Here is a 16,965-nt window from a genome sequence, read left to right as displayed (position 1 = left end):
GATGGATCTTTCAGAAATCTCTAAACTAGCCATTACCCAATTGTGAATATAGAAATAGCCCAGAAGTTTTGTTCTTGTGTTCTTCTCACTCTCTAGCTCTGAAGCATGCGGCAGTCACTCCTCCTTATCACTCTTAGAGCCTACCGTGCTCCCTTGGTATGAGCAGGATTGCTGGAATGTAACTCTACAAGGAGCATTTAGCCTGGGACACATAAAAGGTGTTCACCAAATGTTACTTCCTTTACTTTTACTTGCTGAGTCCTATTATATTTACTTCATTCCCTATCTCCCAATCTCAGAAAGTCTTTTGTCTAAGGACAGTAGCTAATGACCACAAAAGGTTTGAAAGTTAACAGAAGTGATGTCAAAAGATAGGGTGACAATACCAGATATAAGACTGCAGAGAGAACAGAAGACAGATGAGAACAGGATATTGGAAACACATTTATCTTCAGAGTAGGCTGGAACGTGGAAGATTGCATCTTTCAAACACAACTATGGCAATATTTCTGGTCCTATATGCTCTTCTAGGACCTTCATATTCCCCATGAAGAGGTGAAGTCCTATTTCTCCTCCCTTTGAAGCAGTTGGGGGGATGTTGTGACTCTCTTGATGAACAGAATTCAGAGGAAGTCATTCTGCATAACTTCTGAGGCTAGCTCATAAAAGGTAATACGGTTTCTACTTAGTTCTTTGTTAAGATGCTCCTTCTTGGAATGTGGCACCACATTGGAAATCCAAATTAGCACTGCAGAGTGACCAGATAGAAAGGTCCTCAGCTAACAGCCATATGAACTACAGATTTGTGTGAATAAGCACTTTGATTTCAACTGCTAGCCTTCCAACTTCTAGCCTTCTTCCAACTGAGGCCCAGATATCGTGGAACAAAAACAAGCCATTCTCTATGTATCTTGACAAAATTCCTGACACAAAGTCTGTGAGATTAATAGATGTTTTTTTTTTTTTTAAAGATTTTTTTTTTTTTTTTTTAATGTACTCTCTACCCCTGATGTGGGGCTTGAACTCATGACCCTGAGATCAAGAGTTGCACGCTCTAATGCTGAGCTAGCTAGGTGCCCCTACAGATGGCTGTTTTATGCCACTAAGTTTTGGGGTGATTTGTTATATAGTCATAGTAATTGGAACAAGGAGAAGAAAAGCAAAGGAAAATATGTGGAAGGGTAAGACCAGAGAAGTTCAGGGAGAAGAGCAGGATTAGAATATTCTGTAAGTTGTCAAAGAGCAATCAGGACTAGTTCTAATGGGTAGCAGTAGGAAAACACGTTACAGATGGGTATGAGAGATTTATTAGGCATTAAAACTTACCAATGACAGAATACATTCCCTTAATAAGTAATGAGTTCCCTGTCAAAAGAGATATTCAAATATAGACTGGATGAGGTTATTGAAGAGAGTCACACATGAATAGAAGACTGGATTAAGGTAACATTAAGGCTCCTTCCAATCAGCAAAATGTGACAACAGATTAGATCTGGGGTACAAGGAAGAGAGATGAGACAGAGATGACAATGTCTGGAGTCTGATGAGGTCATATATAGAGAGACTTAGAGAGGACTAAAATAAATTCTTTTTCATTCCTTTTGCTTCTTCCCCGGGTGATTGTTAATGGTTTCTCCCACATTCTACCTCCTCTCTAATACGTTCTCCACCAGGTACTCTTGATACTTGATTAATGCTCTCAGAATATGCTTCTTAGCAAGCCACTTCAAAGGTTTTTGATGACACCACTATAGCCACATCTCAGAAAGTCATTTTATATAGTTCACACAGTACTCTTACATTTATTATCTAATCTTTTCTATCTATCTTATCTATCTTATTATTACACTTATTATCTAACCTCCTAACAACCTGGGGGGCACTAAAATCACCACTACAGACATCTCACAATGAAGCTCAAGGAAGTACTCCACTGGTTCTTCATGCATCTCTCCCATGATGTCTTGGCTTTAGTTCTTTTCTATATTTGCCTTTCTCTCAGCTCTAAATGTTCCAACCTTTCCTGTCTTTCAAGGTCTATATTAAATTTTAGTCACTCTAGGGAATCGCTAATTCCTACAACAAAGAATGGTCTTTCCCTCCTTTTAACTCCATCGATAATGATGTAATAACAGTAGCCAATGTTTACTAAGCATGTACTACGTGCCAGGCAGTGTGCTAAGTGCTTCCATGTGTTATCTTCTATCCTCTGTATCACTCTCTGCCTTATACAGTGGGTCTCTGTATACACGTCTTCTTTCCTCTACTGGTTGAGGTCCTTGAGGACACAAGTGATGTCTGAGTCATTTCTGCTTTCTCCCAAGCTTAGCACAGCGCCTGGCACAGAGCAAGTGCTACATAAATATTTGTTTAATGCATGAGTCAATAATTCAAGCAGGCAAAGTTAAAGTTTACCTTTGCCTGAACAAATGGTTTTCAAGCACCCTTAAACACTTGAGAAGCACTCATTTATATCCACATAGTTAATGAGCTAAATTATAAATCATTCTTATCATTTTGTGACACTGGTTTCCAGGGACCTTGGCTAGAACCCATTTTAGTTTAGTGTAGTTTATGGATATGAAAATTATGGATTTTAGTGTAGTTTGTGGATATGAAAATAAAACCCACAAATACATATAACAACAAACTCCTTTTTGTGTAAATACATTCTAGAATTCAGAATAGTCTTCTCTAGCCAGTCAAAATTAGCTAGGTTTTATAAGCTCATCTCCTTACATGAGGACTACTGCTTCTAGCCCTCTCCCTGTGGTGCCTAGTATGGTTATGGACTAGGAAGTGATTGCTGACTCAGTGAAAGGGCTGTGTTGGCTGCAATTTATAATCACTCATTACTGTTCAGATCCTATTATTCAGCTAAGGAGTCAGCATCTTTGAGGGGGCCTCCGTAAGTCTCAGCCAATTAAGTCTGTTGAGATGCTGCCCTGAGATTTGAAAACTATCCTTTTCTCTTTACTACTTAAAGGACAAGAATGGAAAAGTGACAACAGTGAAGGCCAAACAAATGAGCATTTTTGAAAGTCCTATTACAGAGAGTTGAATTCTGCTTAAGTGATTAAGAATTGTAACTCGCAAAAAGTTCTTGGATTCACATTCTGGAGTAATCCTAACATAAAATCAATCCTTTCAGCAGAAGATCACAATTTCAATTTTTACTTAAATACAAGTTCAAAACCAGGCCTGGTACAAAAATCATCCATCTTTCCCCCACCCCCTCCCACACCAGTGCTAAAGCAAAGATTACTAACATAACCCCCTGACACCCAAATTGTCTTTCACAAAACCTAGGTAAAAATGAGAAGATTAAGGGCACAATAGGAGAGTAGAGCAAAGGCAGCCCTGCTGTAATCACCGTCACAAAGGCTGGGCCACCAGCAGACTGCAGTGTTTACCCAGAGCCCTGGGCTAATCAGTGTACTTAATTATCTCAGGGCTTGCCAACTCATAAGAAGTGATTTTTGAAGGCCTCTCTGGCTCCTCTTTGTTTTTCTATTTCTGCTGGTCATAAAAGAGCTTTGACAACAAGCCTTCCCCAACTTTCTGGCTCCTTGGTTTGTCCTGATAGCCAAAATAGGCATTATGTGAATGACTCTGATACAACAGCCACACTACCTTTCTCCCTAGATACAGTGTGACCTTCTAGAGAGAAACTCTGACACATGTAACAAAGTGCTTTCAACAGGCCATTGTAGGTTGTAGTTTAGAAATAAAATTTCCATGAAAAAAGGGGAAGTAGTCTGAAATGGTCTTGTAAATATCAGAGGCAAACTAATCTGAAGAGGTCAGAAAGCCCTGTATTCTTTTTTTTTTTTTTTTAAAGATTTTATTTATTTATTTGACAGACAGAGATCACAAGTAGGCAGAGAGGCAGGCAGAGAGAGAGAGAGGAGGAGGAAGCAGGCTCTCTGCTCTCCTGCGGGACTCAATCGCAGGACCCTGAGATCATGACCTGAGCCGCAGGCAGAGGCTTTAACCCACTGAGCCACCCAGGCGCCCAGAAAGCCCTGTATTCTTGCGGCTTGGTGGCGTTCAGGAAATGTTGAGGACTGAAGGATGAGGAGAGCAGCAATTAGGGATCCTTCTTTCACCCATTCACACAAGCGGCTGATACTTATCCTGCTAAGAATTTCCTAGGTAAATTAAGCCAGGAAACCACCTGGACCTTTTTTCCTAGAATAATCTGCTTTTGTAGCAAGGCCTACTAATAGAAATTGGTTGAGTAACTAAAGATGGAGAAGGAAATTATAAGGGGAAAAATATGGACCAAGGACTCTCAAAAACCACCATGTGCCATGTGTTAACACCATGTGTTAACCACTGATTTATTTAAAATCCAGTTGCACATGAACATAGAAACAATATACATATATACAAAGACACTGGTCTACTTGGATAATCCTTAGGCATAGTTCCTCTATGGAAAACTGCTTATATTCCCTACTCTGGAGATAATACCATCTACCACTCACAAATTTCAAGTCAGAAGCCTGGGAGCCATTAGATTCCTCCCCGCTTCCTTTTACTTCCCATGCCACCAAGCTCTATGCCATCTCGCTTACATATATTTCGCCTCCTTTTAATGCATTTGCTCTTATTTCTGCTGTTCCCACAGCCCTCAACAGTTCCCACTTGCCTCATGCAAGAGCCTCTCCATTATTCCTTCCACTTCTAGGTCATGCCATTCCAGTTCTTTCTACACTTTTCACTTAACAGAAATGTGATCCTGTTACTCTCTCTTAAACAACTTCAGTGACTTTCCATAGCTCTGTGTAGCACATAAGCTCTTGTCTCCCTTTTGGCCCCCTAGGAGCTAACATCTATGGGATTCATTTAATACTTCAACTCCTGTCACTCTTCATAGTTACCCTATTGTGCAGCTACATCAAACTGAGCCTGAGAAAATATCTTGTCTATCTGTATCTCTTGGTTTGGGTTGCTTCCAAACCAGGCCCTGAAACAAGGGTATGGGTACAAGGAGTTTAATTGCGACAAAGCTGATCAAGGATGTGCTACCACATAGTTTACCACCAGTGCCCCTCTGACAGACTGTACAGAACACCTTGGAACTGCCTCACTGAGGGTTAGCGAAGCTGCAGAATAATCCACCTATTTACTGCTGGAGAGTCACTCCTGGAGGTATCAACTCCCTGGCACTTGTAGCAAACAGCTACTTGTCCAGAGAATATCCCCAGGCAGGCAGAGAAATTCAGGAATCTGTTGTCAGGCAACCTCTAGGGGTGCCAAAGACAGCAATAACATCTGCTACATCACACAGTACATGTATTATGTCCCCTTTCTCTGTTGCATTCTTCCCGCTACTGTCTTCCTGGGTCCTTTAAGATTTAGTCCATTGAAACCTTTCTTGGGGCGCCTGGGTGGCTCAGTGGGTTAAGCCGCTGCCTTCGGCTCAGGTCATGATCTCAGAGTCCTGGGATCGAGTCCCGCATCGGGCTCTCTGCTCAGCAGAGAGCCTGCTTCCCTCTCTTTCTCTCTGCCTGCCTCTCCATCTACTTGTGATTTCTCTCTGTCAAATAAATAAATAAAATCTTAAAAAAAAAAAAAAAAAGAAAGAAACCTTTCTTGATCTCCTGTAGGAGTGCTTTACCTCCGTGTCTGTGAACAGTCTCTTCTGTGGCAGCTGTTAGTTTACAGATCTGACCCCAGACCAGGCTCTGGGCTCCCTGAGGGCAGTATCTTGGGTACCTGTCTTGGCATCTGGCACAGGGCAGATGCTCAGTGACTATTGAAGAGGAAATGACTGTGTGTGTTAAAGAGAAAGGGATCCTATATTCCATATATGTAATTGAGAAAATCTTAAAAGAAATTAAGTATAGGCTCCTACCATTTTGAATTATACCAAGTCAAGCGTGAGAGTGCTGAGTAGGAATCTTGTATCCTAATTCAAGTTAGATTGGCTCAGTTGCTTTCCCTATAAAAGTGGCCTCTAAGCTTCTTTTCAAGCTCCATAGATTTCAGGTGACTAAATCCGTGTGTGTAAGTGAAAGCTGAAGCCCACAAACTGTACAACAAACATATAAGGAAAAGCTTACGTGTGTGATATTCATCTGGATTTAAGGAAAGAATATAGGTGACAAAGACTTGGATGCTGGCAGGTTTATAATGCTGTGTAAACAAAAGAACCGCTGTCAGAAGGGGTCTCCTGGGTGAGAGGATACCTCCCAACGAGCAGCCTGGCTACTGCACAGGGCCTAGCTGGGCAGCATGGCCAACCCTAGGTTGGCAGGCGCCAATGCCCTGGATGGAACCCTGTTCCTTCTGTGAGCCTCTCTGTGGTGTGGTAGCACTTGATCATATTTAGGTTATAGACCCATGAAGAGCCACTTCCTAAGTTCTCACATAATCCCTGGAAGGTAGGCTCTGTCTGCACTTCTAGAAGGGAACACTGAATATAGGTTATGCTTGGCCTCCCGAACTTTCAGGTAGTCTTAATCTTCCTAGAAATGTGACTAGGGGTAGAGGGAGGTTAACATAAAGAAGAATATATGGGTTTTGGGGTCCTATGTATAACAGACTAAAAAAATATTAAGCCAGTTCATTTCAGAAAGCAAATTCTCTCTTTTAAATATTCTGAACATAGTCACTGGCATTCTGTGTACATTGAATATGGATGGATATTTCTTAAGCACCTAGACTTTAGAAGTTTCAAATTTTTAATTTTTATTTTAGTTTTAATTTTCTTCTTGACATGTCCTTAAAAACCATATAATTCTTTCTCTAACAAATCGGTGGCATAAAAAAAGAGGCAGAGGGGAAAGAGAACTATTATAGAGTAAGAGAGACTTGAGAGACATAACAACCAAATGACACCTGAAATTTGGATTCTGGTTCCAAGAAACTTAAGGTAGAAAGATGTCTGAGACAGTGGGGAAAAGTGAACATAGACCAGGTATGCTACAAAATTACTGTTTATTATGCTAGGTGTGATAATGACATCAGAGATGCATGCTTTAGTATCTTCCCTGAAATGAATACCTGAAATTTGTTATAACATGCTCTAGCTATAACTCCCTTCACCTGAAACAAAAATCCAACAAAACAAAACAAAAACCGAGGAGGTGAATGGGGGAATAAAATAAGACTGGGAAAATACTGATAATAGTTGGAGCTAGAAAATGGATACTATCAGGGCTCATCACTGTACCCTTTCATTTTAGGAATGTTTGCAAAAGTATATAAAATACAAACAAAATGGATTACAGCAAAAAAAAAAAATTATATGCAGTGCTGTTTAGAATTTAATTGTAAGAAAATTATTTTACTAAACATTCTTAATATGCCTGAGGGCTATGTCATATTCCTATCAGAAACACTGAAACATCATTATTGCAAATAATTCTTAATTGGTGAGAAGGGAAAGAAAAGAACATAATGTGGGTTTACTCTGCCTGTCCTAGAGAATTATTACTTTTGAGGACAGTATACAGCATAAGGGGAGGGGTCTAAAGAGCCAACCAGGCCAGCAGCTGTCCCTGGCACACTGGCTATAATTATGTCCATAGGGTAGAGGCCGCTTTTGGGCAACCAACTTGTGTAACAGAAACCTGAGTAAGGTAGAGGGCCCACAGTGACCAACCCCCATGGTGAATACGAATAGGTCCCTTAGACCACCCACCTCAGAATATCCATAAGCCCCAGCTGACCAATGGGCTACTTCCACCAATGGGTTACCAGGCACAGGTACCCAAAACAGAAAATCTCCTATGTTCCCATACCTCTTCACTACTCCCTCCTTAACTACAGCCCCCCACCACTGCCTCAGGGCAGACTGTCTCTCCTCTGCTGTCCCGCCTGCTGCTCCCTGCAGTATATTCCATAAAATTTATCTCCTTTGTTATGCCTTGGGCGAATTCTTTACTACCCATGCTACTGGCCTCCACCTATTCAGGCTGTCTGTCCTACACATTGGTCATATGTAACTTCAGGGAGCTACTGTTTTTGGATGGCTCCCTTCCCTTATACATGAAGGTATCTTGGAGAAAGAGGCAAAAGGGGGAAAATAAACAAACCTAGGAGGCTGTAAATAAAGCATGTGAACCCAGTCACAGCTAGGAGGCTGTGCTGTATTGCACTGAGGGTCTGGCTTGATCTGGTGTAGGCTTTGTTACTGACTCACTAACTCAAGGAAAATCACTTGCTTCCCCTGAATTTCAGTGGAAGTTAGGACTGGATGCTTTCTAACATCTCTTCCAGCAAAGATAGTTAAGTGTATGATACCAACAAGAAAAACAGACTCTGACAGGAGCATGTAGCCAGGGAAAGACAAGAAAGATAAGGCTAGTCTCAATATGGGAGACCAATAAGGACAAAGGCAGGGCAAAGAAAAGAGGCCAAGATGACCACTTGTATCCCTATGAAGTAACCTCAAGATGGGCAAAATTTAAGAGATCTTTCCAAAGTCGAGTCCAGACTGATATCAAGTAGAAGCCTTACCTTCTGGTGACAGCAAAGCACAGCATGCACATTCCATGTAAGAGTTCTGCAGCGTGCTGCAGAAACGTGGCCATCTTGGGATTCTCATCCACTGGTCCTTGTACCGAGAGGAAGCAGCCATGAAGCTTGTTGATCAGACCTATGTTCACCACGTAGCTAGATGTAGGAAGAAACATCTGTGTTATCAGTCTGCACGGGCTGGCAATATCTTCAAAGATAAGTTTGAAAAACACAGGCTTAGACCCCTCTAACAAGCAAACAACACAGGTCTGGGTAAAGCATCTTAACTAATAATTTCCTTAGATTTAGTCCTGAATAATGAGCTATTTCTGTAAGTGATTCTCTTCCCTCTTGGTTAGTCTAATCCTATTCTTCAAGAAAGATGAGTGAAAATGATTATGTGATCATTTTTAGTGGTCTAAAGAGCCTGTCAATAGTTAAAATGACTTACAATTACCTCTACACTTTTGAAAAGCAATACCTTTTAAAGTACCAGACAGCCAGTTCACTAGAATGTAGGGATTCAGAAAATAAGATGATGCTACCCAGATATACTCTTGTTACAACCCAAATTTCTAATGCCATATGTAGGTTCTCTATTTTTCAAAACCTCATCACCATTAAAAGTATAACAGTGAGAATCTAATTGCTTTCTGTTATAAAAAGTACTAGTCTTGACAGTTGACAACAGCATTTAAGAAGTCACTTTCAGTGGCGCCTGGGTGGCTCAGTGGGTTAAGCCTCTGCCTTTGGCTCAGGTCATGATCTCAGGGTCCTGGTCGTGACCTCAGGGTCCTGTGATAGAGCCCCACATTGGGCTCTCTGCTCAGCAGGGAGCCTGCTTCCTTCACTCTCTGCCTGCTTCTCTGCCTACTTGTGATCTCTTTCTCTCTCAAATAAATAAAATCTTTAGGAAAAAAAAAGAAGTCACCTTCATCTTTTCAGCCTAACAAACAGCTTTCCAGAGCTGTTTGTTAAGCTGGACCAAAAATAGTAGTTCTTTTATTAGTCTGCAAAGCAGCTATTATTGAAAATAGTATTTTAAGATTATGAATGACCTTGTAGATAAATCAGGGTTAGCTTAGAGATTTTATACTGATTCAGTGCTCTTGTATATGAAAAGAGCAGGACTTTGAATATGGAGAAAATCAACACGTTAACTTCTAGTAATAAATGCAAAGGAACTGATGCTTCCGTTCATATGTGCACTGTAATCCCCATCACTATTCATTTACCAATATACCTTTTTGTAAAAGTAAGGAAAATCTGATGAATAACTCTATCTGGAGCTTCTTCTAAGTTTACTACTTAGAAGGTTCAATATAATGCCTCCTTTCTCCTTTTACATTAGGAAATATATTCACCCAGGCTACTCAACATCTCCTACAGCTTTAAAATTGGGAAGTATGAAATGATGACCACCAGATCTATTCTCTTGTAATGAGCAAAACTGACAGATATATGTACACAATGAGGATGTTATCATATTCTGATTTAATAGAATCAGACTAAAAAAATGGACTTACATTTGCACAAAACTTTTCAATTTAGAAGATGTTTTATATTAATCATCCCAATGATTAATTATCCCAACAATCCCATGAGAGAGGAGATAGTGACAGTTTGGTTTTTGTCCACCTAGCATATTCCCCTCTCCTATTCCATGAAGTCATGGTGGGATTCTTAAATATTGTGCTCTCCTACAACAGCAGAAGTTAGTATGTACTCCATGACAGTCACAGTATTCATCAGCTAGGTCATAACAACGAGCTCTAGGATGGTACATGACCTAAAAAGGACCAATCAGGATCTTCTGTGGGATTAACAGAAGACCATAGGATGAATCTCTTTTCTCTGGGGATATCTAAACTCAGAGATATGAACCTGGGGTTTGCTGGTAGCTAACTTACTTGTTACACAAATATATGCTTATAGGATGAAGCCAAGCAGAGACAAGTCAAGTGAAAAAAACAGACAAAACCCAGATGGTATAATTGGAGTCTTAGCATCTAGCTCTAAACTTCTACCTTTCCAGTTAGAGAAGCCATTTTACTAGCCATTTTGCTTAAGTTATTTTAGGTTAAGTTTCCAAAAGAGTTCTAACCACAGAAAGTGAAAAAATTACTTTTTCTGATTATAAAAGTAATACAGGCTCATTATGAAAATGCATAGGCAAAGAAAAGCAGGAAAAAACAGAATAAGTTTGCCATAATTTCCCCAAAGACAGCTACAATTTGATGTTTCCTTTTGTTTTTTCTATTTGATTTTTTCCTCTATATGATTAACATTAAATTGAATTTTATTCAAGTATTTTAGGCATTTTCTAAGTCATGAAAAGTATCTTTGTAAGCATTACTTTTTAAACCTTTAAAAACTGTATTATTGAGGGGGGGAGTCAAGATGGCAGAGAAGTAGCAGGCTGAGACTACTTCAGCTAGCAGGAGATCAGTTGGTAGCTTATCTAAAGATTGCAAACACCTGCAAATCCATCGGCAGATCGAAGAGAAGAAGAATAGCAATTCTGGAAACAGAAATACAACCACTTTCTGAAAGGTAGGACTGGCGGAGAAGTGAATCCAAAGCGACGGGAAGATAGATGGGGGGGGGGGGGCTCCCGGCAAGCGGGGAGCAATGGAGCACAAAATCAGGACTTTTAAAAGTCTGTTCCGCTGGGGGACATCACTCCAGAGGCTAAACCGGGGCGAAGCCCACACGGGTCAGAGTGGCCTCAGGTCCCGCAGGGTCACAGAAGGATCGGGGGTGTCTGAGTGTCACAGAGCTTGCGGGTATTGGAACGGGAAAACCAGGTACAGAGACAGAGCCGACAGTAAGCTCGCAGCTCGGGTTACCTTGAACCAGTCGCAGGCTCGGTGAGCTCGGAGCGCGGCCAGAGGTCAGGCAGACAGAGTAACTGGGCACTGTTCTTTGAGGGCACAGAGGAGTGGGGCCCCGGGCTCTTGGCTCCTCCGGGCCGGAGACCAGGAGGCCGCCATTTGTATTCCCTTCCTCCAGAACTCTACAAAAAGCGCTTAGGGAACAAAAGCTTCTGAAAGCAAACCAGAGCGGATTACTCACCCCGGCCCCTGGTAAAGGCAATGCAATTCCACCTGGGGCAAAGACACTTGAGAATCACTACACCAGGCCCCTCCCCCAGAACATCAACAAGAAATCCAGCCAAGACCAAGTTCACCTACCAAGGAGTGTGGTTTCAATACCAAGGAGAGCAGCAGAATTCCAGAGGAGGAGAAAGCAAAGCACGGAATTCATGGCTTTCTCCCTGTGACTTTTTTAGTCTTGCAGTTAACTTAATTTTTTCTTTTTCATTTTTTTCTCTTCTTCTGCTAAAATTTTTTTTAACTTTTACCCTTTTCTTTTTTAATGTTTTTAACTAGTTTATCTAATATAAATATTTTTTCTTTTTTATATTTTTCTTTATTCGTTTTCTTTTTTTAAATTCATTTCTTTTTTTTTTTTTTCTTTTTCTTCTTTCTTTCTTTTTGAACCTCTTTTATCCCCTTTCTCCCCCCTCACAATTTGGGATCTCTTCTGATTTGGTTAAAGCATATTTTCCTGGGGTTGTTGCCACCCTTTTAGTATTTTACCTGCTCCTTCATATACTCTTATCTGGATAAAATGACAAGGCGGAAAAATTCACCACAGAAAAAAGAACAAGAGGCAGTACCGAAGGCTAGGGACCTAAGCAATACAGACATTGGTAATATGTCAAATCTAGAGTTCAGAATGACAATTCTCAAGGTTCTAGCCGGGCTCGAAAAAGGCATGGAAGATATTAGAGAAACCCTCTCGGGAGATATAAAAGCCCTTTCTGGAGAAATAAAAGAACTAAAATCTAACCAAGTTGAAATAAAAAAAAGCTATTAATGAGGTGCAATAAAAAATGGAGGCTCTCACCGCTAGGATAAATGAGGCAGAAGAAATAATTAGTGATATAGAAGACCAAATGACAGAGAATAAAGAAGCTGAACAAAAGAGGGACAAACAACTACTGGACCACAACGGAAGAATTTGAGAGATAAGTGACACTATAAGACGAAACAACATTAGAATAATTGGGATTCCAGAAGAAGAAGAAAGAGAGGGGGGAGCAGAAGGTATACTGGAGAGAATTATTGGGGAGAATTTCCCCAATATGGCAAAAGGAACGAGCATCAAAATTTAGGAGGTTCAGAGAACGCCCCTCAAAATCAATAAGAATAGGCCCACACCCCGTCACCTAATAGTAAAATTTACAAGTCTTAGTGACAAAGAAAATCCTGAGAGCAGCCCGGGAAAAGAAGTCTGTAACATACAATGGTAAAAATATTACATTGGCAGCTGACTTATCCACAGAGACCTGGCAGGCCAGAAAGAGCTGGCATGATATCTTCAGAGCACTAAACGAGAAAAACATGCAGCCAAGAATACTATATACAACTAGGTTATCATTGAAAATAGAAGGAGAGATTAAAAGCTTCCAGGACAAACAACAACTGAAAGAATTTGCAAACACCAAACCAGCTCTACAGGAAATATTGAAAGGGGTCCTCTAAACAAAGAGAGAGCCTACAAGTGGTAGATCAGTAAGGAACAGAGACCATATACAGTAACAGTCACCTTACAGGCAATACAATGGCACTAAATTCATATCCCTCAATAGTTACCCTGAATGTGAATGGGCTAAATGCCCCAATCAAAAGACACAGGGTATCAGAATGGATAAAAAACCAAAACCCATCTATATGTTGCCTCCAAAACTCATTTTAAGCCCGAAGACACCTCCAGATTTAAAGTGAGGGGGTGGAAAAGAATTTACCATGCTAATGGACATCAGAAGAAAGCAGGAGTGGCAATCCTTATATCAGATCAATTAGATTTTAAGCCAAAGACTATAATAAGAGATGAGGAAGGACACTATATCATACTTAAAGGGTCTGTCCAACAAGAAGATCTAACAATTTTTTTTTTAAGATTTTATGTATTTATTTGACAGAGAGAAATCACAAGTAGATGGAGAGGCAGGCAGAGAAAGAGAGAGGGAAGCAGGCTCCCTGCTGAGCAGAGAGCACAATGCGGGACTCGATCCCAGGACCCTGAGATCATGACCTGAGCTGAAGGCAGTGGCGTAATCCACTGAGCCACCCAGGCGCCCCAGATCTAACAATTTTAAATATCTATGCCCCCAACGTGGGAGCAGCCAACTATATAAACCAATTAATAACAAAATCAAAGAAACACATCAACAATACTACAATAATAGTAGGGGACTTTAACACTCCCCTCACTGAAATGGACAGATAGATCATCCAAGCAAAAGATCAGCAAGGAAATAAAGGCCTTAAACGACACACTGGACCAGATGGACATCACAGATATATTCAGAACATTTCATCCCAAAGCAACAGAATACACATTCTTCTCTAGTGCACATGGAACATTCTCCAGAATAGATCACATCCTCGGTCCTAAATCAGGACTCAACCGGTATCAAAAGATTGGGATCATTCCCTGCATATTTTCAGACCACAATGCTCTGAAGCTAGAACTCAATCACAAGAGGAAGTTTGGAAAGAACCCAAATACATGGAGACTAAACAGCATCCTTCTAAAGAATGAATGGGTCAACCGGGAAATTAAAGAAGAATTGAAAAAAATCATGGAAACAAATGATAATGAAAACACAACGGTTCAAAATCTGTGGGACACAACAAAGGCAGTCCTGAGAGGAAAATATATAGCGGTACAGCCTTTCTCAAGAAACAAGAAAGGTCTCAGGTACACAACTTAACCCTACACCTAAAGGAGCTGGAGAAAGAACAAGAAAGAAAACCTAAGCCCAGCAGGAGAAGAGAAATCATAAAGATCAGAGCAGAAATCAATAAAATAGAAACCAAAAACACAATAGAGCAAATCAACGAAACTAGGAGCTGGTTCTTTGAAAGAATTAATAAAATTGATAAACCCCTGGCCCGACTTATCAAAAAGAAAAGAGAAAGGACCCAAATAAATAAAATCATGAATGAAAGAGGAGAGATCACAACTAACACCAAAGAAATACAAAGTATTATAAGAACATATTATGAGCAACTCTACGCCAACAAATTTGACAATCTGGAAGAAATGGATGCATTCCTAGAAACATATAAACTACCACAACTGAACCAGGAAGAAATAGAAAGCCTGAACAGACCTATAACCAGTAAGGAGATTGAAACAGTCATTAAAAATCTCCAAACAGGGGCACCTGGGTGGCTCAGTGGGTTAAGCCTCTGCCTTCGGCTCAGGTCATGATCCCAGGGTCCTGGGATCGAGCCCCACATCGGGCTTTCTGCTCTGCAGGTAGCCTGCTTCCTCCTCTCTCTCTGCCTGCCTCTCTGCCTACTTGTGATCTCTGTCAGATAAATAAAGAAAAAATCTTTAAAAAAAAAAATAAAAATCTCCAAACAAACAAAAGCCCAGGGGCAGATGGCTTCCCAGGGGAATTCTACCAAACATTTAGAAGAACTAATTCCTATTCTCCTGAAACTATTCCAAAAAATAGAAATGGAAGGAAAACTTCCAAACTCATTTTTATGAGGCCAGCATCACCTTGATCCCAAAACCAGACAAGGATCCCATCAAAAAAGAGAGCTATAGACCAATATCCTTGATGAACACAGATGTGAAAATTCTCACCAAAATACTAGCCAATAGGATTCAACAGTACATTAAAAGGATTATTCCCATGACCAAGTGCAATTTATTCCAGGGCTGCAAGGTTGGTTCAACATCCGCAAATCAATCAATGTGATATAACACATCAATAAAAGAAAGAACAAGAACCATATGATACTCTCAATAGATGCTGAAAAAGCATTCGACAAAGTATAGCATCCCTTCCTGATCAAAACTCTTTAAAGTGTAGGGATAGAGGGCACATACCTCAATATTATCAAAGCCATTTATGAAAAAACCACTGCAAATATCATTCTCAATGGAGAAAAACTGAAAGCTATTCCGCTAAGGTCAGGAACACGACAGGGATGTCCATTATCACCACTGCTATTCAACATAGTACTAGAAGTCCTAGCCTCAGCAATCAGACAACAAAAGGAAATTAAAGGCATCCAAATCAGCAAAGAAGAAGTCAAATTATCTCTCTTCGCAGATGATATGATACTATATGTGAAAAACCCAAAAGACTCCACTCCAAAACTGCTAGAACTTGTACAGGAATTCAGTAAAGTGTCAGGATATAAAATCAATGCACAGAAATCAGTTGCATTTCTCTACACCAACAAGAAAGAAGAAAGAGAAATTAAGGAGTCAATCCCATTTATAGTTGCACCCCAAACCATAAGATACCTAGGAATAAACCTAACCAAAGAGGCACAGAATCTATACTCAGAAAACTATAAAGTACTCATGAAAGAAATTGAGGGAAGACACAAAGAAATGGAAAAATGTTCCATGCTCCTGGATTGGAAGAATAAATATTGTGAAAATGTCTCTGCTACCTAAAGCAATCTACACATTTAATGCAATTCCTATCAAAGTACCATCCATCTTTTTCAAAGAAATGGAACAAATAATTCTAAAATTTATATGGAACCAGAAAAGACCTCGAATAGCCAAAGGGATATTGAAAAAGAAAGCCAAAATTGGTGGCATCACAATTCCGGACTTCAAGCTCTATTACAAAGCTGTCATCATCAAGACAGCATGGTACTGGCACAAAAACAGACACATAGATCAATGGAACAGAATAGAGAGCTCAGAAATAGACCCTCAACTCTATGGTCAACTCATCTTCGACAAAGCAGGAGAGAATGTCCAATGGAAAAAAGACAGCCTCTTCAATAAATGATGTTGGGAAAATTGGACAGCCACATGCAAAAAAATGAAATTGGACGATTTCCTTACACCACACATGAAAATAGACTCAAAATGGATGAAGGACCTCAAAGTGAGAGAGGAATCCATCAATATCCTTGAGGAGAACACAGGCAGCAACCTTTTCGACCTCAGCTGCAGCAACATCTTCCTAGGAACATCGCCAAAGGCAAGGGAAGCAAGGGCAAAAATGAACTATTGGGATTTCATCAAGATCAAAAGCTTTTGCACAGCAAAGGAAACAGTTAAAAAAATCAAAAGACAACTGACATGGGAGAAGATATTTTCAAACGACATATCAGATAAAAGACTAATGTCCAAAATCTATAAAGAACTTAGCAAACTCAACACCCAAAGAACAAATGATCCAATCAAGAAATGGGCAGAAGACATGAACAGACATTTCTGCAAGAAGACATCCAGATGGCCAACAGACACATGAAAAAGTGCTCCATATCACTCGGCATCAGGGAAATACAAATCAAAACCACAATGCCATATCACCTCACACCAGTCAGAATGGCTAAAATCAACAAGTCAAGAAATGACAGATGCTGGCAAGGATGCGGAGAAAGGGGAACCCTCCTACACTGTTTCTGGGAATGCAAGCTTGAGCAACCACTC

The 16,965-nt window shown here is 40.3% G+C and overlaps 1 protein-coding gene across 2 annotated transcripts in view; it reads right to left on the bottom strand.

The window, feature by feature from the left end:
• The window catches only part of SCAPER (S-phase cyclin A associated protein in the ER), a 524,869-nt gene that overhangs the window by 52,376 nt on the left and 455,528 nt on the right, over positions 1-16,965 (bottom strand). For both annotated transcript variants that reach the window (XM_082735980.1, XM_082735981.1), the window contains exon 27: positions 8,473-8,628. In XM_082735980.1, coding sequence (XP_082592106.1) covers positions 8,473-8,628 — 156 coding nt within the window. The remainder of the gene's footprint in view (positions 1-8,472; positions 8,629-16,965) is intronic.

This window comes from Mustela nivalis, assembly GCF_964662115.1.
Source record: "Mustela nivalis genome assembly, chromosome: 6".
In the NCBI taxonomy this organism is placed as follows: Eukaryota; Metazoa; Chordata; class Mammalia; order Carnivora; family Mustelidae; genus Mustela; species Mustela nivalis.
This window is presented reverse-complemented; position numbering and strand designations above follow the sequence as displayed.